The 26,333-nt window shown below is 41.1% G+C and overlaps 1 protein-coding gene across 1 annotated transcript in view; it reads right to left on the reverse strand.

Moving 5' to 3' along the window:
- Positions 1-26,333, reverse strand: part of ACTN2 (actinin alpha 2) — a 75,408-nt gene that overhangs the window by 33,018 nt on the left and 16,057 nt on the right. The window contains exons 2-6 of the mRNA XM_036828222.1: positions 8,480-8,594; positions 7,439-7,558; positions 6,446-6,532; positions 2,118-2,205; positions 432-510 (exon numbers count right to left, since the gene is read on the reverse strand). Coding sequence (XP_036684117.1) covers positions 432-510; positions 2,118-2,205; positions 6,446-6,532; positions 7,439-7,558; positions 8,480-8,594 — 489 coding nt within the window. The remainder of the gene's footprint in view (positions 1-431; positions 511-2,117; positions 2,206-6,445; positions 6,533-7,438; positions 7,559-8,479; positions 8,595-26,333) is intronic.

Below are 26,333 nucleotides of genomic sequence, written 5' to 3' on the forward strand. Positions count from 1 at the left end.
CTTCAGAAAAGGTAAGAGGAATTTAAAAAGAAGGTTTGGGGTATTTGAACCTTTCTCTCTCCCCACCCCCTCCTCTCCCCGGCCCGCCCACCCTGCAGCAAAACAGACACTTTTCTTCTCATATTTACAACCTGGGAATGTAAAATCTCTGAGAAACATGTATAAAAGCTTTCATAGGAAATCAAGCCAAATCAACAAACATATCGTAATGTGGGAAAAAAGGTGACTTGGCTTTGGGTCTTGTCCTGCCCTAATTATAACAGGTGAGTATTTTCCCGCCACCCTTCCTGTTTTCATCCCGTGCCAGGCTAGCTGGGAGGGCATGCTGGCGGCAGCCTAGGTGTTGGTGTGAGTTCAAGGCCGATGGGCTCACTTCCAGGACGACATGCTGGGGGCAGGGCGGACACAGCATGCCGGGCCCCCCAAATGACCTTGTTCAGCTTTGAGTAGTCAATGAGGTCGGGCCGGTGTCTGTGGATGAGTGCACAGAGTCCAAGGCCGTCTTTCCAGCTGCACGACGGTCACGGTCGGGAGGAACAGGAACACGGGTTAATGGACAGGCAGCAGCAAGGGGCTGACCTTGGTCAGACGTTGGCCTGAAATCTCGGACCTGGGGCCCCAAGGACCTCCCTCCCTCCCCCACCCAGTGACACCCTGGCCCCTTCCCTGGACTCTTGCCTCCCTCCCAGGGTCTGCCACCCCCTTACCAGTCTCCTTTCCATCTACAGCTTCAGGCCCAGCCTTGCCTGGGACTCACTCCCCCTAACCTCTCCCCACCCCCGCCGCATCCTGCCCTGGTCCCTGTCGTGCTGGGAGAACTGGCAGGGACTGCAGGGAAGGTGCCCCCTACTGTCCCCCTCCTCCCTCAGTGCCCAGCAGGCCCGGCTTCCTCCTCTCTTCCCCAAGTCTCCATTCTAGACTTGACCCCCAGAGTCTGCCCGACAGACAGACACAAGGACGTCCACCCAGAAATGCCCAGGACACACTTTCCTCCAAGAGCACGCCCCTTAGTATACTCAGTGCTCCCCGGTTCTCCTCTATCTTTCTTCATAAGGTTCCTTTTTGTTTGGGGTTTCTTCTTTTAAAGGCAAAGACGTGTAGGCAGCTGAGGGACTTAGCAGGGAGGGTTTGGATTTCCAGTCTGTCTGCCCAGAGACACCAGCGCTCACCGTGCCCAGACACCCCCAGGCTACGAGCTCCCAATTGATGGGCAGCGGGCTCACTGAAGACCAGGAGCCTGCGGGCTCACTGAAGACCAGGAGCCTGTGCCCCGAAGGGTCGGGGAAGACGGAAGCCCCTGGGGCCACACTGTCGAAGGGCTCGGGCCCATCTCGGGCCAGAAGAAGAAAAGCAAGAAGGTGAGTGGGAGGTCAGGCTGGGCCCTGAGACATTCACCGGGCAGGTCCCACACCCTGACGGCATGATGTACGAACAGGAAGCCTCCTCCTCACCTGTGTGCACTCAGGGTGTGGCTCAGGGCCTAATAATACTTATCTACCTAGATAACCTCCCCAGTCTGTCCTGGTGGCTCGTCCATATCCTTCATTTCTTTTCTCTGATCTATGGGGGCCAGTGACCCATTTATATTCACGGGTAACCCACCACACAGAGGGAGAAAATATAAACACCTGACAAAATATCTGCACGAGAAAAAAAGACTGAAGCAAGGGACAATATCATGCTCTCAGATTATATCTGGATTTTCTTCATCCAGTTCCCTATAGTTTTTCAAACATGATTTGCCTACTTCTCTCCAATCCCAGCCTACAAAGCTGACTGACGAAGCATCTTTTGGGCACGACAGAGAGGAGGGATGGGGTGGAGCTCGTATGTGGGATATGCAGACCCTGCTACGGTGTCTCCTTGTCACTGAGAATCCATCCCTGCCGCATCCCTGCATGATACTCACTTATAAACAGTGCCAGCCTCCCAAACCTTAATCCAACGTTTTCCCCTGAGAGACCCTAAGCATCAATCGTTCTAGAGCCTGAGTTCTGCTACATACAGAAAACGCGCGTCAGACAGGAGGAGGAGACACAGGAGTAAATAAATATTGTTCTCCCTGCCAACCTGGATTCCAAAGAGAATACAAGGACCCCAGGGCCCTGGTTGCGCACCTGGTGTGGAAGTTCTGAATGTTCACATTTCTATAAGGAGCGGTCTTCCTTTGACACCAAAGCAGCAGACCTTCTTTGGCAGAGGTTTCTGTAATGACAGCCAAGAAAAAGTGTCCACGGGGAAACACTCACCCTTACTGCTCACTCACCCAACTTCTAGTCACTTGCTAAAGAGACCTCCCAGGGGGCCAACGCCAAAGGCAACCTCTCTTCTCCAGTCTCTGCAAGAGGATGGAGCTGGAACCTTGCTCCCCGGGACTGACTTCTGAGGCCACTTGAAGGGACTTGAAAAGGACAGTGCAGGAGCAACAGCAAGTTATGACATGATGAATACAAAACTGGACTTCAGGGTTACTGGTAACGTACCTTTCGGATGAAAATTTGTTTTAATGTGCATAATTTATGACCTAACTATCCCTTCATTTATCTCATTTATAATTTATATTCTTAGGTAAATGGAATTCACAGAGGCCACTGTGTCTGAAATGTACTCCCTTACCCACTGATTTTAAAATACTTGAAGGCTTTTATTGGCAAATTCCAAGTTTGGCCACTTGGGTTCTGACCAAGTTAAGAAAGCAACCACCCCTGTGGCAGCCATGAAGACGTGCTGCGCAGATGTCCCGCTGCAGGGAACACAGGACAGAACTGATGTCCCAGCTGCCACACTCTGAATCCGCCCCTGCATTCCCCAGAGGCCACACTTCTTCAGGGCTAATCCAGCCACAGACCGAGTGAGGGAGAGGCACCAGAGCTGGGCCATTCCTGCCACACATGGGACTCCTCTGAGAACAACTGAGGCTGAAGGACTCCCCATTGGCCCGCTGACCCTGCCTGAGGACCACTTTGCAGAATGAGATTCTTCTTTCTCAAGCCTTTCCTTCCCCAGCACGGGTGTCAGCCAGGCGCTATGCCTGAAGGGACTCTGCCATCTCCTGCTTCTCCCCACCCTTATCCTCCACAGGCATTTCCCCCAACAAATCTCTTGCATTTCTGCTATGGATGGAATGTCTGTGTCCCCCTCAAATTCATAGACTGAAGCCCTAACCCCCAATGTGATGACATTTAGAGATGGAGCCTTTGGGAGGTAATTAGGGTTAGATGAGGTCGTGAGGGTGGGGCCCTCATGATGGAATTAGTGCCCTTATAAGAAGAGACAACAGAGTGCTTGCTCAATCTCTCTCTCTCTCCCTCTCTTCCCTCCACCCCCCTTCTCCCTTCCCTTTCTTTCTCTGCCGTGTGAGGACACAGAGAAAAGGCAGCCATCTACAAGGCAAGAAGAGAGCCCTCACCAGAAACTAACTATGCTGGCACCCCGATCTTGGACTTCCAGGCTCCAGGACTGTAAGAAAATTAATTTCTGTTGTTTAAGCTACCCAGTCTATGGTATTTTGTATGGCAGCCTGAACAGACTAAGACAACTTCTAACACCATCTTAGCACTTGCTTCTTAGAGGACCCAAAGTTTTATACATCCAAACAGCTCCTAAGAGCCACTTACATAACTGGGATTCTGCTTGTATTTACATCTTAACAATTTAGAAAGCTCCTATGAACATGTGGACTCCTAACCAACATTGGGACCTGGCCTTCCATTTCAGTAAGAGCTTAAGTTGATTTTTTCAAATCAAAGTAAGTATGCTGTAATTATTTACCTAAATTGTCCATTTCTAGTTCAGATTTTTCTTTGACCCATAACCCATATGAAACACCCCCCCCGCCCCTCGCAAACTTCCACAAGCTCTAAGAATAATTTGAATGATTCCTGATCATGTCTCTTATCTAGCAAATTCCTGTTAAGGAAAACGACTGAAAGTTCTAAGACTTTATTAAAATATTAACTGGTATAGATATCGAAATATGGAACTCCATATCCAGTTGTTCTGCTATACACACAATTGCCTGCCTTTGGGGTCCCGGCCAACGGAATTAGTAAGAAAAAGTATAACAGGAGGAAATAATCCAAACTTTTTTATAAAGTTTAAATGGCACTTAGATTAGAAAAGTAAACAGAGGTAAAGTAGATCAATACAAGCTTACAACTGCCACTTAAGCTTAGATTTATAAGTTATTGAGTTTCACTTAATTTCTGTCTGAATACGTCTGAACACTCTTAGGCTATGAATGTGGAACAAATTTTTTTCCTTATTGAATTGGCTACTCTAACAAAGCTGACTTTCTCCCACCCCAAGTCCATTCTGAGGCATTCAGCAAAAGGTTACAAGCCTGTGCCAAATAGTACATGACTGTGGTACCTCCGCCTCACCCCCGCAGGTGTAGGTTAAACCTGAGAAGTCCACACACAGAACCCTGACGGTGGGTATAAAAAGCATGTCATAAATAGGTAGTGTCATTGGTTATTCCATCATGAAAAACCATAGGATGCACCAAGGAGCCCCATCTACTTGGGCATCTCTGCACTGCCCTCACCAACAGGTATGTCAATCTCTCATTTTCCTTCTTTGAAGAGGTCCATCATTCTGTTGACGGAGACTGGCTCCTCAAAGAATTCAGTTTAATAACAATGTCATTTTCCTACATAATATACATCATCAAAATAAATTAGACAAGTTTTCTGTAGATTTACAGAAATTAAGTGAGGTTGTTAAGAAATGACTCCATGGAAGTAAAACAAATAAAAATATAAGTTAGCAAACTAACTTCATCTGCTGTGTGGGACACTGGAAGACTTCTGCTTGAAGAGATTTAAGCACCTTGTCAGTGATATCACACTTTTGAATGTTTATTTCTTAGTCTTTTGAAAAGCAGATTAGTATATCTTTCTATCATGATGTTTTACGAAATACTATGATTTGATTATCTTATCTTGTGCACATAAATAAAAAATCGGGGAACCCCTAATGGATCACACCATTCATAGTTACATTTGAAACAGAATTAAGTTTTCAATTAGTATTATCACTAATTTGAAATCTGTAACCAATCAGAAGAAAACCTGAGGTCAAGCTCACCTCTGTAATATCTGTGGGAAAAGGATTTGCTAGTGTAGCAAATGCAGTGGTGTGAACAAGATTTTTAAAAATAATATTTCTTCTATCAGGTGGGCTCAACTGCTTAAATATTTAAATGCCAAAGTATATAAAATTGATTAAATGATTACAAACTATTCTTTTTTAATAAAGCAGGAACTTTTAAAAAGCAGATTATTATTTTCACTAGCATGAAAGAAATGTACCTTAATAAGAGTACATTGTATGAAAGTTTTCAAATTCAGACTCTTCATAAATTCGAGCTGGCTGTTATTCCTGAGCCTGAATTCTTGAGGTTTTAATATCATTATATCTTAGTTTGATTTTTAGAGGGCATAAGTAAATTCCTGGACAGAATTATGAACCACGCTCCCAGCCCTGACCATTTGGGGGCGTGGTTGCCTTCTAGGTGACAAAGTTAGAGGAGACTGCCTGGTTGGACAAGTCAGACCACCCTTAAGTGCGTTCTTTTTTTTTTTTTTTTAATTTATTTGGTCGTGCTGGGTCTTAGTTGTGGCATGTGAACTCTTAGTTGCAGCATGCATGTAGGATCTAGTTCCCTGACCAGGGAACGAACCCAGGCCCCCTGCATTGGGAGGGCAGAGTCTTAACCACCGTGCCACCAGGGAAGTCCCAAGTATGTTCTGCAGCTATACCTTTTGTGATTTGAGTGCTAAATAGGCCAAGTTCTAATTTTAGGAATGTCAATTTGACACTTTCGACAGTGCTGAATTCATCAAAATATTCTGGAGTGCAGTGGGCGTAAAAGACTAAAGATCTGCACCTTCAGTGGCAGTGCCGAGGATTAGGGTTATGTTACAACGATGGAACAGTTACTGGGCCAAAAGACACGATGACAATAGAGATTTTGTTTAAAAAAAAAAAGGGAGGGAGGGAGGGAGGGAGGGGAGAGAGAGAAAAAAAGAAAGAACAAATGAACAAACGCAGATTTCAATCGATTATCTTTCAGCACTTGAAGGAAAGCGTTTCAAGCGTTTCAAGATATAACAGTCTAAAGAACTGTTATAGTCATGAACCTACTAGTATAATAAGCAATAAGGAAGCTCAAAAAATGCTCATTTTAAAAAGTGACTTCTGTTCTGAACATGTACTCATCTTTTCCAAAATGACTGTACTCCCATGAATGAAACAGCATTGCTGGGGTCTTTTTTTCATAGAAATAGAAAATTTGTGAAAACCCAAGTCACGTATCTTTCATTCAATCCTGTCAGTGACTGTTCAATTTTACAAAAGCCTATCCAAATTCAACTTCATCAGCTCAATTTACAAATTACGCTAAGTGTCTTAATACCATCAGGTTTTTAACCCTGTCCTTTACCTTCAACGGAAATATCCTGAATAGCAAAGCGCAGGATGATGGTCCAGATCATACCCAGCGTCATCTTCACGTTGCCATCAACAATTTCTTTAGGTAAGAAAAAACATCAACAAATGAGGGTAAAGATAACATTATCAGCACATAAAGTTTTCCTATAAGTTATGAGTCTCCTATAAAGTTTTGACTTCAGAACTACTGGAAGATATACATATGGAAAGACCAGTTTCTGTTTTTGTAAGCGTTGCAGCGTGTCTAGTTATAAATGTGGTATTCATAACCAAACGTCTCCAGTTTAAATGAGTTATGAGTTAATAATGAACACAAAGCTTGCATATGCAAAGTCACTGAAAACAACCCAGGGGTTTCCAAGGTTTAAAGACTAGATGAGCCAAGGTCCTAAATAATCAAACAGAGAGAACACTGGATCATCTTTACCCCGATCCCTCTTCCGGAGCTCCCCAATTGGCAGGTTCTCGGGCTCAGTTGTATAGAATGAGAGGTAGGGCAGTCTCAGCTCCTGCCAGACTCACCAGGACTCCCAATCTCCCACAGAGAATGGAGATCCTTCCTATTAGTTCTAATTAAGAGTCACTGGGATGTACAAGTTCTTTCTCATTTGGATGATCAGTTTGAAAAAGACAGCATCATATTTGACTCTTTTTTTTTTTTTTTTTTGTCCACACCATGCAGTATGTGTGATCTTAGTTCCCCAACCAGGGATCGAACCTGCGGCCCCTGCAGTGGAAGCTTGGAGTCCTAACCGCTGGACCACCAGGGAACTCCCTTGACTCTATTCTGTACAAATGATCCTAGAGCCTTGTCTCCCGTTCATGGTGCCTACGGGGAGCCTGGCAAGAGAGGCTGACACAGGAGATGGGGGGAAGGAAGGGGGGGAAGGAAGGGGGGGAAGGAAGCAGGCACCCAGCTGCAGGCCCACTGCCCCAGGGGGAGATCTGTGCATGGTCAGGGTCATTCCCATCACACCCCATTTACCTTCCGCCCCGATGGACACCAGCTTCACGCCTTTGCTGGCTATGTAATCCAAGGCTTTGTTGACGTTAGCGATTTTGTGGAATCGCATTTTTCCTCGGTCAGGTTTGGGCAGCCTTTCCCCTGTTGGATGAAGAAAGAATCGTGTAGGCACAGAGAAAGGAGACCCTTGATGCAGAATCAAGATGCCAAAATTCAGAGTCCGTGCCCTCCTTAAATGGGAATCATTATTTGACTGTTCCTTATGTGTTCTTGGTTTCTGTAAATCACAGTACTTTCAAGGTCAAATGGACCAGAGGGGAGCTGTGCTATTAAGGCCATATGCTTTTCAGATCTGCTGGGAGAGTCCGGTTTGGTCTTTGAGCCAAAGTACGAATGAGTAAGAAAGAAGCTGGTTGGTGCCCTTGCAGCATTCAGAGGTGCGGACCAGCTGTGGGAGAAAGTCAGGGAGCTTCATTCAAATCACAGGGCTCATCTCAGACGTGGAGTTACGAAGATACCTGGATCAGGGCCGACCTGCCTTCATCCTTCCCACTCACACCTCTTTAATTAAGCCTGATCCACTCTCCAGTCCAAAGTCTAAACCAGCCAGCTGAAATTCAGGGCAAAGGATAACCCCTTGGGGACTTTAACTCCTGTTTTCAGAGTTAAGCCAACATGTACACTGGCCTTTGGTGTGAAAGACAATTTCTGGAATACACACTAGCTGGACTTAGTGGAGAGGACAGCCTGGTGGGCAGTCATATAAATGTCATTTTCTCTTCTCTTATTCTGTTTCGAAGTGGGTGGTAGAAACATGATTTTAATAAGTCAATTTTAAACAGAATTCACTCCTTTTTTAGAACAGAAAAATAACTCCAGGCAGACTGCTCTTTGGAAAGGTTTGCTTTGTCAGCAATACCATCTCCCCCAGCCAGGTTCAAAGGGAGCTTTTTTTTTTTTTTTTTTAAAAAAAAAAAAAACAACAGATGCGTATCTACTGCTCGGACATAGAAGTACGTGTAAGATTGGGTATAACACGTACGAAAAATGTTTAAGACTCACCTGAGATGACTTCCAAAAGCAGCATGAGCTTAAGGCCATTCCGGAAGTCTTCCTCGATGTTCTCGATCTGAGTGCCAGCTTTCCTGAGGTGGGAGTTACACCAGGCAGTGAAGGTCTGCAACGAGAAGCAAACAGTGCTGAGCACAGCCCCGTCAGCACTCAGAGCCCCTCCACATGGACCAGGCCTGACATCTTACACATCCTGGGGAGAACACGAGGCTGGGGCATCTTGGACCTTCGAGAGAAAGCAGACCGAATTGGATGGAAAGCATGATTTGAGGCCTGAAGGCAAGATTTTAATAAACTTTCCTCTTTAGAGACAAAAAAAAAATCATTTATTGGGTCTAACCACCTGAGGAATTTTTGCCTTCGGTTTAGAAAGGTACCACATTTGGGATTAACATATACACACTACTATATATAAAATAGATAACTAACAAGGACCTACTGTATAGCACAGGGAACTACACTCAATATTTTATAATAACCTATAAGGGAAAGGAATCTAAAAAAGAATATATATATATTATATATATATAACTGAATCACTGTGCTGTATACCTGAAACTAACACAACATTGTACATCAACTATACTTCAATTAAAAAAATAATAAAAATTTTTTAAAAGATACCATGTTTACACCTATGCCTTTGCCTTCTGAAAACCTCTTATTCTGTAGGAAATTAGGATGTGCTTATTCCCTGCATACAACAAAAATCAGCGTGCTTGCAGAATGGATGAATAAATTATGCTTAAAGAATGTTCAAAATGTCGTACTTTAGAGCAGAGGGTGGGCAGCATTGTGCAGTAGAAAGGGGAAGAGAAGAGGAACCCATAACCACTAATTATCTACAACTAGTTTATCCTGGATGAACAACAGTTTTAAAAAAGTAACTGAATTAATTAAACAAATTTGCAGTATAGTCAATCATTAATAATAATAATAGTAGTAGTAGCAATAATAATGAACTCCTACTGGCATATTCCAGGTCCTGGGCTAGAGCCCGGATTTCAAAGACAGTTAGATACAGCCCTGCCCTGGAAGGGCTCAGAGGCTAGTCATGTTAACAAATAACTAGGGCAATATTAAGCAGAAAGATGAACTATATACTAAGTGGCATCCAAAGTCATTCTGTTTATTTTTCAAACTTCTTTTAACTTGGTTTCCACTTGTGCACTATTTCCTGCCAAAACCAGATTAGAAATGCTTCTGGCAGCTGCTGGCTAAGAATGCAAACTGTGCCCTTGTCACACAACAGCTGCTGGGCTCCGGAACAAAGTGCCGGCACATTACGCTGCAGAGAGACAGACAAACAGGGTTTGTGTTATAGATGAGAAGATGAACCTCTCAAAAATAGAGTTTTTCCAAGTAAGACTACAAAAAGACACAGTTTTCCATAAAAATGATTTTTCTGGGTAACAAAAAGGATTTTCAAATCTGACTGATGGGCACTTATTTCAAGAAATATGTGATAGTATTTGCAGCAACGTGGATGGACCTAGAGATGATCATACTAAGTGAAGTAAGTCAGAAAGAGAAAGACAAATACCATGTGATATCACTTATATGTGGAATCTAAAATAGGACACAAATGAACTGATCTACAAAACAGAAAGAGACTCACAGATACAGATAACAGACTTCTGGTTGTCAAGGGGGAAGGGAGCTGGGGGAGGGATGGATTGGGAGTTTGGGGTTAGCAGATGCAAACTATTATATAGAGAATGGATAAAGAACAAGGTCCTACTCTGGGATGAAGTGAGAGAGTAGCATGGACATATATACACTACCAAATGTAAAATAGATAGCTAGTGGGAAGCAGCTGCATAGCACAGGGAGATCAGCTCGGTGCTTTGTGACCACCTAGAAGGGTGGGAGGGAGACTCAAAAGGGAGGGGATATGGGGATATATGTATACGTATAGCTGATTCACTTTGTTATAAAGCAGAAACTAATACACCATTGTAAAGCAATTATACTCCAATAAAGATGTTAAAAATAAAGGTCCTACTGTATAGCACAGGGAACTATATTCAATATTCTGTGATATACCATAATGGAAAAGAACATGAAAAAGAATGAATAAAGATGTATAACTGAATCACTTTACTGTACAGCAGAAATAAACACAACACTGTAAATCAATTGTACTTCAATAAAATAAATTTAAGAAAAAGAAATATGTGATGGCATTAAATTCTAGGACAAAAAGAAAATGTAGGTATTTTCTTGGATTTCCAATAATAAATGTTAATGTGAGAGCCGAAACTAATAGTTATTTCTCCTAAAACACATCTAAACTTTAGTCAGGTCTAAACAGAAGAGATACTCTAAGTCATATACTCTAGGTCTGCACCCAATCAATATGGTAGCCAGTAACCATACTTGGCTATTTAAATGTAATTAATTAAAATGAAAGGAAATTAAAATTTTAGTTTCCCAGCTGTACAAGCCATCTTTCGAGTGTTCAAAAGCCACATGTGTACAAGCACATCTGTACTGGATGGTGCAGATGTGTACAAAACACTTCCAGCATCACAGAGAGTTCTATTGGACAGTGCTACTATACATAATCAAATTTTGTTTTTTGAAGCTAAGATTATTAACAAGAGTCTATTATTACCTGGGTTCAAAATTCAAGTGGTTCAAAAAGGCATAAAGTGGAAAGCCTCCCTCTCACTCCTGTTCCCAGCCACCAAGTTCCCTTCCCCAGAGGGAACAACATAGAGATTCAGTGTCTTGTGTTTCTCTTCAACAATATTGTATACATACATAAACACACAGACACACACATTTTTTTTCTATCCCTTTAACACAAATCATAATATACACATTGTTCTGCACCTGGCTTTTTTATATTTTTAAAGAAAACTATAACCTAGGGTCATTCAATATCAGCAAAGAGCATTCCTTTTTATGGCTGCATAGTATTCCACTGTCGTGACTATACCATACTTTATTTTCTAACTAGCTCCTTGGATGGACATTTAGGTTGCTTCCAGACAACTAGGTTCATACAGTGAAAAACTTCCCAAGCCCCATTTTCAGCAAGCAAAACTACTCTAAAGGTTTTCTGTTTGTTTTTCTTTTTTTCACAATACCAAGACTAACCATATACCTAACCTTTTGGGGAAGGCACAAGAGAACAGAGGGTTATGGAATTGACAGAGAAAAAAATATAATGATATAAAATATTTATTGAATTATCTTTATCTATACTCTAATTAAAAATGGGCAAATATTGCTGGTGTAAATTACCTTAACTTATTACCATGTTATTTAAGCCCCTTCATAATATAAGTATCAGAAGCACTTCTGGATAGAACCCCAAAGCTTTTCATGAGATCAGTGCAGGTTTCCTGACCCCCACTATGGAACACTGTGAACATCTGCTGGATACCACCTTCTTATAGGCATGCATGCGATGAAGGTAACTTACCACAGGTAATTATTCAGCTGTGCAAATGCAGAGAATGAACTGAATCTACCAGGTCAATTTTGTCAGTTAAGCCTAATGAAGTTTCGCTTTCTTTAATGAGTATTCCGAAGAGCCAATAAAGGTGGTAACTAACCAACTTAAATGTGAAAAAGGACCCCAAGGCTCTGTGATAATAGCTTGCAAAGAGGCCAGTGCACTCTGAAAAGGAATTTTAATCTTTATTAGACTGTTTAATTTTCATTCTATTTACAGTTTCCATTACCATGGCCTACAGAGACTGTTCCTATGCCTTCCCCATTGTCCTCCGCTTCTGTGAAAATCCCGCTAATCGTGGAGGAGATAAAAACAAAAGCCACCACAGCAGCAACAAAATCCCACACATTGTACCTAAAAGACTTCTTTGTGGGGACTTCCCTGGTGGCACAGTGGTTGGGAATCCGCCTGCCAATGCAGGGGACACGGGTTTGAGCCCTGGTCCGGGAAGATCCCACATGCCGCGGAGCAACTAAGCCCGTGCTCCACAACTACTGAGCCTGTGCTCTAGAGCCCGCCAGCCACAACTACTGAAGCCCACGCGCCTAGAGCCCGTGCTCCGCAACAAGAGAAGCCACTGCAATGAGAAGCCCTCGCACAGCAACAAAGAGTAGCCCCCGCTCACCACAACTAGAGAAAGCCCGCGCGCAGCAATGAAGACCCAGTGCAGCCAAAAATAAAATTAATTAATTAAAAAAAAAAAAGACTTCTTTGTGGATTTTCTTGCTCTTTGATGGCAACATGCATCGCTAAGGTCCCTGTGAACTAAATCTGGGAGAAATGAAATGGAACCAAGGTAGGTCCAATGTGGTTTCGGAGGGAGGCTCCTTGGTTCAAACCAGATTAGGAAGGCAGGTGTCCTTTCTTAAGAGACATGGTGTTACAAACCAGACAGAGACCCTCAAGGAAAGAGGCCAACGTCTCCCCAGCCCAGAGCTCACCTCAGAAGCTGCCTCATCACATTTGAGGTTCTCCAACTTCCTCCCTTGCTTCCAACTCAAATCTTCCTCTACCTCTCTCCTAGAGAAGAGCTTCTTCCCTGCCCCTGTTCACCTAGTGATAAATACATACACTTTTTGCATCTTGAAAATAAACACATAAAAAAAACCTCTCAGAGCCACACAAAGAGAACCAAGATGGGAAAGCACGAACCGTCCACCTGCCGACAGGAAGGGCTGACGCTTCCAGTTGTTCTCACCCTTCAAAGACGCTCACGACAAAGGTAAGGGAAAGATGGACCTAGAGATGATCATACTAAGTGAAGTAAGCCAGACAGAGAAAGACAAATATCATGACATTGCTTACGTGTAAAATCTAAAGATAAAAAGTGATACAAATGAATTTATATACCAAACAGAAGTAGACTCACAGACATAGAAAACAGACTTACGGCTACCAAAGGGGAAACGGTGGGGGGAGAGATAAATTAGGAGTTTGGGATTAACAGATACACACTACTATATCTAAAATAGATAACCGACAGGGACCTATTATATAGCACAGGGAACTCTACTCAATATTTTGTAATAACCTCTAAAGGAAAAGAATCTGAAAAATAGATACATATGTATAACTGAATCACTCTGCTGTATACCGGAAATTAACACAACATTGTAAATCAATTAGACTTCAATAAAAATAAATAAATATATATGTATATATTAAAAAAAAAAAAAAGCTAAGGGAATGAGTGTTCAAGTCACAGAGGAAAAGACGGAAAGGCATGGGAGTCACTGTCTCACTTTGTATATTCCTTAGGCAACGGGAGCAAATATTAGCATTTCTTCCTGAAACATACAGAATCATAACCCATGAGTCACTGGCCAGGATGGACAGTCCTGTGGGTGCAGACTGGTCTCCCTGCTCATACAGGACCCTCTCTGGTCATGGTACTGAAACTCTCCAAACACAGGGAGCAGAGGAAGAGGGCCTGGGGGTTAAGGCCATGTGCCTGTGACTTACAGTATTATGTATTCCTGGGATAAGTCTGAAGGATACTCAAACAATCAGCGGTCGCTGCCCCGTTATCTTCCTGAACATAATCTAGGGATCCAGAAAATGCTCCTCAACCCCTGAAACACGGTGGTTGAGAAAAATGTCAGTTGGAATAACCAACACACGGAAGCAGCCTAAATGTCCATCGACAGAATAAAGGATAAAGAAGATGTAGTACATATATACAATGGAATGTTACTCAGCCATAAAAAAGAATGAAATAATGCCATTTGCAGCAACATGGGTGGACCTAGAGATTATCATACTAAGTGAAGTAAGTCAGAAAGAGAAAGACAAATATCATATCACTTATATCTGGAATCTAAAATATGATACAAATGAACTTATCTACAAAACAGAAACAGACTCACAGACATAGAGAACAGACTTGTGGTTACCAAAGAGGAAAGGTTGGGGGGAGGGGTTAATTAGGAGTTCGGGATTAACATAGACACACTATTATATATAAAATAGATAATCAACAAGGACCTACTGTATTGCACAGGGAACTCTACTCAATATTCTGTAATAACCTATATGAGAAAAGAATCTGAAAAAGAATGGATACATGTATACGTATAACTGAATCACTTTGCTGTACACCTGAAACACAACATTGTAAATCAACTACACTCCAATATAAAATAAAAATTAAAAAAAAGAAAAAGAAAGAAAAATGTCAGTTGGAGGAGTTTTCTAGTAATATCTGTTAGCAAGAATTGCTACCCCCATTCAGAGGCCATACCTTCTTCCTTGAAGAACATACTAGCAAAGTCCCAAGTCCATAGGAATTCTAAGACCACTGTCTTTCTCAAAGTTAAATTATATGCCATGACAATCAGTACAATGTGCTTAATGGCAAAAAAGCACTTATTAAAAAAAAAGGGACTTCCCTGGTGGTCCAATGGTTAGGACTCTGTGCTTCCACTGCAGGGGACGTGGGTTTGATCCCTGATCAGGAAAATGAGATCCCACAGGCCATGCAGAGCAGAAAAAAAAAAAAAAAAGCACTTATGTCCTCACTGAAATATTGAGATAAGCTTGAGTTACTGAACGTTATGCATTTGTATTTGGTTTCTTTTTAAGTTAATTAAGTCAATGAATTCTACAGACACAACAACGTACATTGTAGACTATTCCAAAGAGAGAAGGGAAAACAAGGTCTTTTAATCAACATGAGTAATATCTGTGATTATATATATTGTTTAAATAACACAAGTTTGCATCTCTACCTGGAAGAGATTATCACCTGGAGACACAAATAAGGACCAAAAAGATCAATCCTGAATCTGACACGGTTCTCTGAGTTTGAGTTCATTTCATACCATCAGTTAATTATTAATTCTTCTAGCAATAAGGCTCTAGGGTTGGGCTGGCTCCTATAAGACTATCCCTGTTCAATTTACTATTCCATTTTCTCCAAACAAAAATCTGGCAACACAACAGCTATCAATTTCTTTTATACTCTGTTAACCAGCTTTTATTTTCATAATAACTGCATAAAATACTAATTAGAGGTCACATTTCCTAACACGGAGACTCACTACAGCCACGGGGCGTTTCTGAACAAAATAGAACAGGGTTTACTGAGGGCTGGGACGTTCGGGCAGAGCCCGCAGCATGAAGCTCAGGGTAGGCAAGCCTGAATGATTTTCAGCTTTTAAATCCACTGATTATAAAACAGCCTTGTCACTGGGAGTCTGGGGTTAGCAGATGCAAACTATTATATATAGAATGGTTAACAACAAGGTCCTACTGTCTAGCACAGGGAACTATATTCAGTATCCTGAGATAAACCACAATGGAAAAGAATATAAAAAAGAAAGTGGGGCTTCCCTGGTGGCGCAGTGGTTGAGAATCTGCCTGCCAATGCAGGGGACACAGGTTCGAGCCCTGGTCTGGGAAGATCCCACATGCCGCGGAGTGACTAGGCCCGTGAGCCACAACTACTGAGCCTGCGCGTCTGGAGCCTGTGCTCCGCAACAAGAGAGGCCGCGATAGTGAGAGGCCCGCGCACCATGATGAAGAGTGGCCCCCGCTTGCCGCAACTGGAGAAAGCCCTCGCACAGAAACGAAGACCCAACACAGCCATAAATAAATAAATAAATAAAATTAAAAAAAAAAAAAAAAAAGAAAGTATATATATATATATATATATATATATATATATGTAGCTGAATCACTTTGCTGTACAGCAGAAATTAACACAACATTGTAAATCAACTATACATCAAAAAAAAGAAAAACAGCATTGTCTATCAGGTCTAAACAGGTTTGGGGCATCATCAGAGTGTTCTACAATTTTGAGTTTGCTTATCACTTACTGTTCTCAGAGGGTAAAGACATCAAGTGGCTAGCATGGGGATTCCTGGCCTGCATCCTATGGGTGGGACAACTGAGCCCCAGGTGAGCAGGGGGCAGTGGTCCCTGAGAGGGAGCAGGGAGGACAGGTGGAGCCCTGTCCAGCCCACAGTCGTGGCTCAGAACTCGGATTCCATTTCTGACTCTTGACACCATGCAATTATTTATCCTTCACTTCCTGACACTTCCCCAGCTACCAAAAAATTGTCATGATCAACTTTACGAAACAATTCAAAAGGTTATCAGGAGGAGAAGAAATACAAAGGCCAGCCGGGCCACACGACCTATTATCACAATGGTTCTGAACAGCCTCCCATGAAAAACTGTTGAAAACCACAGCTCTGTTAAGTTGATTTTCTAAAAACGCTCCATTTGTTTTTCTATTTACAATAATCATTATAACAGTGTCTTCTTTTCCACTTCACAAATTCTCAATTTGCCAGGATCTCTCCTAATCGTTTTCCTCGTTCTTTTTAAATATTCAAAAAGTAAGGCGGGGTGTGGGTGTCTGGAAAGATGCACACATTTTGTAAAATCTCCAGTTAAGGGAGGAGAAGGGGGGCAGCTCCAGCATTTAAGAAAGGACACACTGCCCTCCCGAAGGGCAGGGAGCCGCTCCTTTGAGAGGGCAGAAATTCCTGCAAACCATGTGGCTGGCAGAAGCAGGTGTGCTGGTTCACCACAAAGCTTCACCATCCCTCAGCCAGAAAGACCCTGACCCACAAATCACAGGGGGAATAGCACTGGGTGAGCCTGGACAATGCCACAATGCCCAGAAAAATGGGCCACTCCAGCATCACATCAGAAAAATCAGCAGAATGACCTTAAATTGAAAGATTCAGACACTCAACCATCTTTAAAAAGATTTAAAAGGTGTTTCTCAGGATCACAGACATAGAGAACAGACTGGTGGTTGCCAAGGGGGAGGGGGTTGGAGGAGGGATGGAGTGGGAGGCTGGGAATAGCAGACGTAAGCTATTATACATAGAATGGATAAACAACAAGGTCCTACTGTAGAGCACAGGAAATTATATTCAATATCCTATGAGAAACCATAATGGAAAAGAATATATATGTATAACTGAATCACTTTGCTGTTCAGCAGTAATTAACACAACATTGTAAATCAACTATACTTCAATTAAAAAAAAACACCTAAAAAATTTTTTTAATGTAAATTGCAAAAAAAAAAAAAAAAAAAGGTGTTTCTGCTGGAGTTTATACTAACATTAGGACAGTTCTCTGGACCCAGCAGTCACTCAACAGTCGTCACCGACTGTTCAGCACAGTGAACGCTGAATAATCATCTGATCTTGAAAAAATTCCAAACCTTCAAGGTTACCAAGCACCCAAGTAGACTTCTCAACTACAGACATTTTAAAAATTGAATCAAAGCAAGAAGTACGCAAGTAGAAGAGTGTTCCTTCTAAGGATGCTGCATGTGCTACGATCAATTACCAGGTATCTCGGAAGTCCATTCGGGGCTCTCCTGTTCTCGTAACTGGCATAACCAGGCAGCTAATGACACGGTGGGCAGCCCTTTCTTCTCCACCCACAGATCTCTGCTTAGTCTCCAAGATCCTGCTGGATAACACGGCATGCAACAGCTCAGTTTAGCAGTCCCTAAAAAACAGCGACCCTAAAATCCGAAGCCTGGCTCTGTGACCAGCTCAGCGTCTGGTGTGGGCAAGTCAGCTCATCTCTCCTGTGGCTTATTTCTTTCCTTTTCTTTTCTTTTCATTTTATTTTTAAGTTTTTTTTAACATCTTTATTGCAGTATAATTGCTTTACAATGGTGTGTTAGTTTCTGCTGTATAACAAAGTGAATCAGCTATAAGTATACATATATCCCCATATCTCCTCCCTCTTGCGTCTCCCTCCCACCCTTCCTACCCCATGCCTCTAGGTGGTCACAAAGCACGGAACTGATCTCCCTGTGCTATGCGGCTGCTTCTCATTAGCTATCTATTTTACATTTGGTAGTATATATAAGTCCATGCCACCCTCTCACTTTGTCCCAGCTTACCCTTCCCCCTCCCTGTGTCCTCAAGTCCATTCTCTACATCTGTCTTTATTCCTGTCCTGCCCCTAGGTTCTTCATAACCTATTTTTTTTTTGATTCCATATATATGTGTTAGCATATGGTATTTGTTTTTCTCTTTCTGACTTACTTCACTCTGTATGACAGACTCTAGGTGCATCCACCTCACTACAAATAACTCAATTTCGTTTCTTTTTATGGCTGAGTAATATTCCATTGTATGTACGTGCCACATCTTCTTTATCCATTCATCTGTCGATGGACACTTAGGTTGCTTCCATGTCCTGGCTATTGTAAATAGTGCTGCAGTGAACATTGTGGTACATGACTCTTTTTGAATTAGTTTACTCAGGATATATACCCAGTAGTGGGATTGCTGGGTCATATGGTAGTTCTGTTTTTAGTTTTTTAAGGAATCTCCATACTGTTCTCCATAGTGGCTGTATCAATTTACATTCCCACCAACAGTGCAAGAGGGTTCCCTTTTCTCCACACCCTTTCCAGAATTTATTGTTTGTAGATTTTTTGATGATGGCCACTCTGACAGGTGTGAGGTGATACCTCATTGTAGTTTTGATTTGCATTTCTCTAATAATTAGTGATATTGAGCATCCTCTCATGTGTCTGTTGGCCATCTGTATATCTTCTTTGGAGAAATGTCTATTTAGGTCTTCTGCCCATTTTCGGATTGGGCTGTTTGTTTTTTTGATAATGAGCTGCATGAGCTGCTTGTATATTTTGGAGATTAATCCTTTGTCAGTTGCTTCATTTGCAAATATTTTCTCCCATTCTGAGGGTAGTCTTTTCATCTTGTTTATGGTTTCCTTTGCTGGGCAAAAGCTTTTAAGTTTCATTAGGTCCCATTTGTTTATTTTTGTTTTTATTTCCATTCCTCTAGGAGGTGGGTCAAAAAGGATCTTGCTGTGATTTATGTCATAGAGTGTTCTGCCTATGTTTTCCTCTAAGAGTTTTATAGTGTCTGCCTTACATTTAAGTCTTTAATACATTTTGAGTTTATTTTTGTGTATGGTGTTAGGGAGTTCATTCTTTTACATGTATCTGTCCAGTTTTCCCAGCACCACTTATTGAAGAGGAGGTCTTTTCTCCATTGTATACTCTTGCCCCCTTTATCAAAGATAAGGTGACCATATGTGCGTGGGTTTATCTCTGGGCTTTCTATCCTGTTCCATTGATCTATATTTCTGTTTTTGTGCCAGTACCATACTGTCTTAATTACTGTAGCTTTGTAGTATAGTCTGAAGTCCAGGAGCCTGATTCCTCCAGCTCTGTTTTTCTTTCTCAACATTGCTTTGGCTATTCAGGGTCTTTGGTGTTTCCATACAAATTGTGAAATTTTTTGTTCTAGTTCTGTGAAAAATGCCATTGGTAGTTTGACAGGGATTGTGTTGAATCTGTAGATTGCTTTGGGTAGTATAGTCATTTTCACAATGTTGATTCTTCCAATCCAAGAACATGGTATATCTCTCCATCTGTTTGTATCATTTTTAATTTCTTTCATCAGTGTTTTATAGTTTTCTGCATACAGGTCTTTTGTCTCCTTAGGTAGGTTTATTCCTAGGTATTTTATTCTTTTTGTTGCAGTGGTAAATGGGAGTGTTTTCTTAATTTCTCTTTCAGATTTTTCATCATTAGTGTATAGGAATGCAAGAGATTTCTGTGCCTTAATTTTGTATCCTGCTACTTTACTAAATTCATTGATTAGCTCTAGTAGTTTTCTGGTGGCATCTTTAGGATTCTCTATGTATAGTATCATGTCATCTGCAAACAGTGACAGCTTTACTTCTTCTTTTCCGATTTGGATTCCTTTTATTTCTTTTTCTTCTCTGAATGCTCTGGCTAAAACTTCTGAAACTATGTTGAATAATAGTGGTGAGAGTGGGCAACCTTGTCTGTTCCTGATCTTAGTGGAAATGGTGTCAGTTTTTCACCACTGGGAATGATATTGGCTGTGAGTTTGTCATATATGGCCTTTATTATGTTGAGGTAAGTTCCCTCTATGCCTACTTTCTGGAGGGTTCTTATCATAAATGGGTGTTGAATTTTGTCAAAAGCTTTTTCTGCATCTATTGAGAGGATCATATGGTTTTTCTCCTTCAATTTGTTAATATGGTGTATCACATTGATTGATTTGCATATATTGAAGAATCCTTGCATTCCTGGGATAAACCCCACTTGATCATGGTGTATGATCCTTTAATGTGCTGTTGGATTCTGTTTGCTAGTATTTTGTTGAGGACTTTTGCATCTATGTTCAACAGTGATATTGACCTGTAGTTTTCTTTTTTTGTGACATCTTTGTCTGATTTTGGTATCACAGTGATGGTGGCCTTGTAGAATGAGTTTGGGAGTGTTCCTCCCTCTGCTATATTTTGGAAGAGTTAGCTCCCCTGTAAATGTTTGAGAGAATTCACCTGTGAAGCCACCTGATCCTGGGCTTTTGTTTGTTGGAAGATTTTTAATCACAGTTTCAATTTCAGTGCTTGTGATTGGTCTGTTTATATTTCCTATTTCTTCCTGGTTCACTCTCAGAAGGTTGTGCTTTTCTAAGAATTTGTCCATTTCTTCCAGGTTGTCCATTTTATTGGCATATAGTTGCTTGTAGTAATCTCTCATGATCCTTTGTATTTCTGCAGTGTCAGTTTTTACTTCTCCTTTTTCATTTTTAATTCTGTTGATTTGAGTCTTTTCCCTTTTTTTCTTCTCTGAGTCTGGCTAATGGTTTATCAATTTTATCTTCTCAAAGAACCAGCTTTTAGTTTTATTGATCTATGCTATTGTGTCCTTCATTTCTTTTTCATTTATTTCTGATCTGATCTTTATGATTTCTTTCCTTCTGCTAATTTTGGGGTATTTTTGTTCTTCTTTCTCTAATTGCTTTAGGTGTAAGGTTAGGTTGTTGAGATTCTTCTCGTTTCTTGAGGTATGACTGTATTGCTATAAACTCCCCTCTTAGAACTGCTTCTGCTGCACCCCATAGGTTTTGGGTTGTTGTGTTTTCATTGTCATTTGTTTCTATGTATTTTTTTATTTCCTCTTTGATTTATTCAGTGATCTCTTGGTTATTTAGTAGTGTATTACTTAGCCTCCATGTGTTTGTATTTTTTACAGTTTTCTTCCTGTAACTGATATCTAGTCTCATAGCATTGTGGTTGGAAAAGATACTTGATACGATTTTTTTTATTTTTTAAATTAATTAATTTATTATTTATTTTTGGCTGTGTTGGGTCTTTGTTGCTGCACACAGGCTTTCTTTAGTTGCAGTGAGTGGGGGCTACTCTTCGTTGCAGTGCACGGGCTTCTCATTGTGGTGGCTTCTCTTGCTGCAGAGCATGGGCTCTAGGTGAGCGGGCTCAGTAGTTGTGGCTCACGGGCTCTAGAGCACAGGCTCAGTAGTTGTGGTGCACGGGCTTAGTTCCTCCATGGCATGTGGGATCTTCCCGGACCAGGGCTCGAACCCGTATCCCCTGCATTGGCAGGCAGATTCTTAACCTCTGCGTCACCAGGGAAGTCCCTTGATACGATTTCAATTTTCTTAAATTTACCAAGGCTTGATTTGTGACCCAAGATATGATCTACCTTGGAGAATGTCCATGAGCACTTGAGAAGAAAGTGTATTCTGTTCTTTTTGGATGGAATGTCCTATAAATATCAATTAAGTCCATCTTGTCTAATGCATCATTTAAAGCTTGTGTTTCCTTATTTATTTTCATTTTGGATGATCTGTCCATTGGTGGAAGTGGAGTGTTAAAGTCCCCTACTATGATTGTGTTACTGTCGATTTCCCCTTTTATGGCTGTTAGCATTTGCCTTATGTATTCAGGTGCTCCTATATTGGGTGCATAAATATTTACAATTGTTATATCTTCTTCTTGGATTGATCCCTTCATCATTATGTAGTGTCCTTCTTTGTCTCTTGTAATAGTCTTTACTTTAAAGTCTATTTGGTCTGATATGAGAATTGCCACTCCAGCTTTCTTTTGATTTCCATTTGCATGGAATATCTTTTTCCAATCCCCTCCCTTTCAGTCTGTATGTGTCCCTAGGTCTGAAGTGGGTCTCCTGTAGACAGCATATATACGGGTCTTGTTTTTGTATCCATTCAGTCAATCTGTGTCTTTTGGTTGGAGCATTTAATCCATTTACATTTAAGGTAATTATCGATATGTATGTCCCTATTACCATTTTGTTAATTGTTTTGGGTTTGTTATTGTAGGTCTTTTCATTGTCTTGTGTTTCCTGCCTAGGGAAGTTCCTTCAGCATTTGTCGTAGAGCTGGTTTGGTGGTGCTTAATTCTCCTAGCTTCTGCTTGTCTGTAAAGGTTTTAATTTCTCCGTCGAATCTGAATGAGATCCTTGCTGAGTAGAGTAATCTTGGTTGTAGGTTTTTCCCTTTCATCACTTTAAATATGTCCTGCCACACCATTCTGGCTTGCAGAGTTTCTGCTGAAAGGTCAGCTGTTAACTTTATGGGGATTGCCTTGTATGTTATTTGTTGCTTTTCCCTTGCTGCTTTTAGTATTTTTTCTTTGTATTTAATTTTTGATAGTGTGACTAATATGTGTCTTGGCATGTTTCTCCTTGGATTTATCCTGTATTTTTCATTTTATTGAAGTACAGTTGATTTACAATGTTGTGTTAATTTCTGCTGTACAGCAAAGTGACTCAGTTATACATATATGCTTTTTCATATTCTTTTCCATTATGGTTTATTATAGGATATTAAATATAGTTCCCTGTTCTATACAGTAGGACCTTGTTGTTTATCCATCCTATATATAATAGTTTGCCTCTGCTAATCATGTGGCTTATTTCTTCCCCTAAGCAATGCACCATGAACCTAATTCGATGAGTTGGCTGGGAAGTGTGATGAACTGTAAAGGACTGGAAAATATTTTGCAAATATAAATGCTACAGGAACACACACAAAAAAACCAGCAGTCAGTGATGGCAATTCAAAGAAACTTGAGGTGCTTACAATGGAAATGGAAGTAAGTCATTGCATAGAAAAATAAAGACAGCCCATGGTCACAATTTATGTCTACTTGAACAGAGGAGATGTTCCACCTCTGATAACTGAACATAAACATGCTGTCAGTCAGCACATTTCATAGACTACTGCTGTACACAGAGAAGGATGCAAGGAGCTCTGTGATCCAAGAACCCAGAACCATGCCAGGTCTCCATCTTTGCTGGTTTATCACAAGTACTCACCCCACCATTCAAAGAACCAGAGACACCCACTGGCATATCTTAACTTCCTGAAGGTACAAGGTGCTCAGAACACTAGTTTTTGTTCATAGAGGGTAAAAATATTTTGCCCATGAACTTTAAAATTAACTCGTGTAAAAACACAAATTCCAGGCTTCCCTGGTGGCGCAGTGGTTAAGAATCTGCCTGCCAATGCAGGGGACATGGGCTCAAGCCCTGGTCTGGGGAGATCCCACATGCCGTGGAGCAACTAGGCCTGCGCACCACAACTACTGAACCTGCGCTCTAGAGCCCGTGAGCCAAAACTACTCAGCCTGCATGCCACAACTAGTGAAGCCCGTGCACCTAGAGCCCGTGCTCCACAACAAGAGAAGCCACCACAAGAGGAAGCCCATGCACTGCAACGAAGACCCAATTCAGCCAAAAAATTTTTTAAAATAAAAATTTTAAAAAAAGACAAATTCCATTACATTCCATTGCAAATGGAAGGCCCACAACTGGTTCCCCAGGCTTTTATATGCCCGCAGGTATACATATTATGAATCAAAGAACCACAAAGTGAACACAGTAGCCCCTAGTCTTCTCTTATTCACCTTTGTATCAGCACCCAGCAGGGACACCTGTATTCACGCACACAGAGCTAGCACTCATTCAAATTTTTAATACTTCAAGCTTAAACTGTGACAATTTCAGTCATGAATGAACTGGAGCCTCAACAGTAACAACGCACTGCTTTTAACTTGAGTAACAGGAATACTCATAAATACAAATTTGATTACTCAAAGACAAAGTAAGAGAAAAAAACAGAGGCAGCCTTTTCCCACTGATTCATCCCCAATAAATACTGCCTTCAAGCAGGATTCAGGATCTCTTTCTAGGCAATGTGAGAATATCTAACAATTTCTAATTAAGGAATATCAAAGCCTACAAACAACTCAAGTAGGGCTGTCACCATAAGAATTCTTTACGAACTTGGTAGGGAAGCAGGAATAATCCTCTCAGAAATACCTGGTGGGTGACACCACCACCTGGAACATTCTAAAAATGTCTGTGAAAGTGCCACACAGAGAAGCTGGGATTTTTGTTTTGTGTTCTAGACAGTGCCCGGGACCTAGTGGCAGTCAGTAACTATTTGCTGAATAACATCTTATTTGACCTTCTGCAATAGATCAAAGAAGATAGCAATCAGATTTTTTAAACTGAAAAAATAAAAAACACCGCAGAGCTAAAAATCTCTATCTGCTCAAGTTCCAGGCTTTTGAAAAGTATTATTATCATGTCAAACTTAACTAGAGAATCCTTAAACATTAAAAAAGAGGAGTCTGTAATCTTGCTCCCCAAAAAACACCTCATAAAAAGTAACAGGCAACCTTACTGCTGAGGGGACCTAAAAATAGAATCAGGCTAATGGATGACTGAAGTGGGGAGGTTAAAGATGGCTCTCCCAGCCTCTGAAAAGGCAGTCCTAACCAGGTCTGGTTTTCATCATGAATTTTAGGCTTCAATCACCAGGCTCATAAGACTGACTTCCATTTAGTCCCTGGATGTTCAGAATAGATAAAGAAATACGCTAAAAAGCCTTGAGGCTGCCTAATGGGACAAAAATGCTTTTCACTTTTTTTAACAAAGCCAAGTCTAGCCAGGACTAATTCCGGTTTAAGGAATGACCTGTCTGGGACTTCCCTGATGGAGCAGTGGATAAGACTCCGCACTCCCAATGCAGAGGGCCTGGGTTCAATCCCTGGTCAAGGAACTAGATCCCACATGCCGCAACTAAGAGTTCGCATGCCGCAACTAAAGATCCCACATGCCACAACTAAGGATCCCATGTGCCACAACTAAGATCCAGCCTCAACCAAATTAAAATAAATAAGTAAATAAATAAAAAAGGAATGACCTGCCTAATATGTGGAGTCTCTTCTGTAACTTCCAGAAAGGATGCGATTGAAAGTTATGGAATTTGGAAAGAGGAAATAGCTAAATAAGGTACTTTACGTTGGGAAGCATCTGAGCTCCAACGGGAAAGTTGTGCATTGTCTACGGCATCACTTCTACGCTCTTCTACAACTCATCTATCTAAGCCAAAGATGATCAAGAGCAATGCAAAGTCATTCTTGTCTACAGACAAGGAATGCATTCTGTCCAGTTCAGGGACAACCCTCCTTCCACCCACAGAAAAGTATGTGCCACCATTTGGACATTAATTTCAATATTACCAATCTATAAATGTGACTGTTCTTCAGATTCTCTTTTGAACTGGCTGGAACACCTCTCCAGTTTTCTCATTAGTAAGTTAAATAACATCTTTAACGTGTTTATTTTTCTTCTTGTATGAGAGTCGTGCTTTTACCTTTATTTAAGAAGTATCTTTTAATAGTTTTAGTCTTCTAAAAAGAGGTCAACATTCACATGTGCTAAAATATTCACTATTCTGGTCTAAATTTTACTGATTTTGATGAAGACAAATAGTAATTAATGCACAAGAATGATACACATAGAAAACAAATTTATGGTTACCAAAGGGGAAAGGGGGTGGGGAAGGGATAAATTAGGAGTTTGGGATTAGCAGATACAAACTAATATATATAAAATAGATAAACGACAAGGTCCTACTACATAGCACAGGGAACTATATTCAATATCTTGTAATAAACTATAATGGAAGTATATAGTTATAAGTTATATATGCATAACTGAATCACTTTGCTGTACACCAGAAATTAACACAACATTGTAAATCAACTATATATTTC

This window comes from Balaenoptera musculus, chromosome 16, assembly GCF_009873245.2.
Source record: "Balaenoptera musculus isolate JJ_BM4_2016_0621 chromosome 16, mBalMus1.pri.v3, whole genome shotgun sequence".
Taxonomy (NCBI): domain Eukaryota; kingdom Metazoa; phylum Chordata; class Mammalia; order Artiodactyla; family Balaenopteridae; genus Balaenoptera; species Balaenoptera musculus.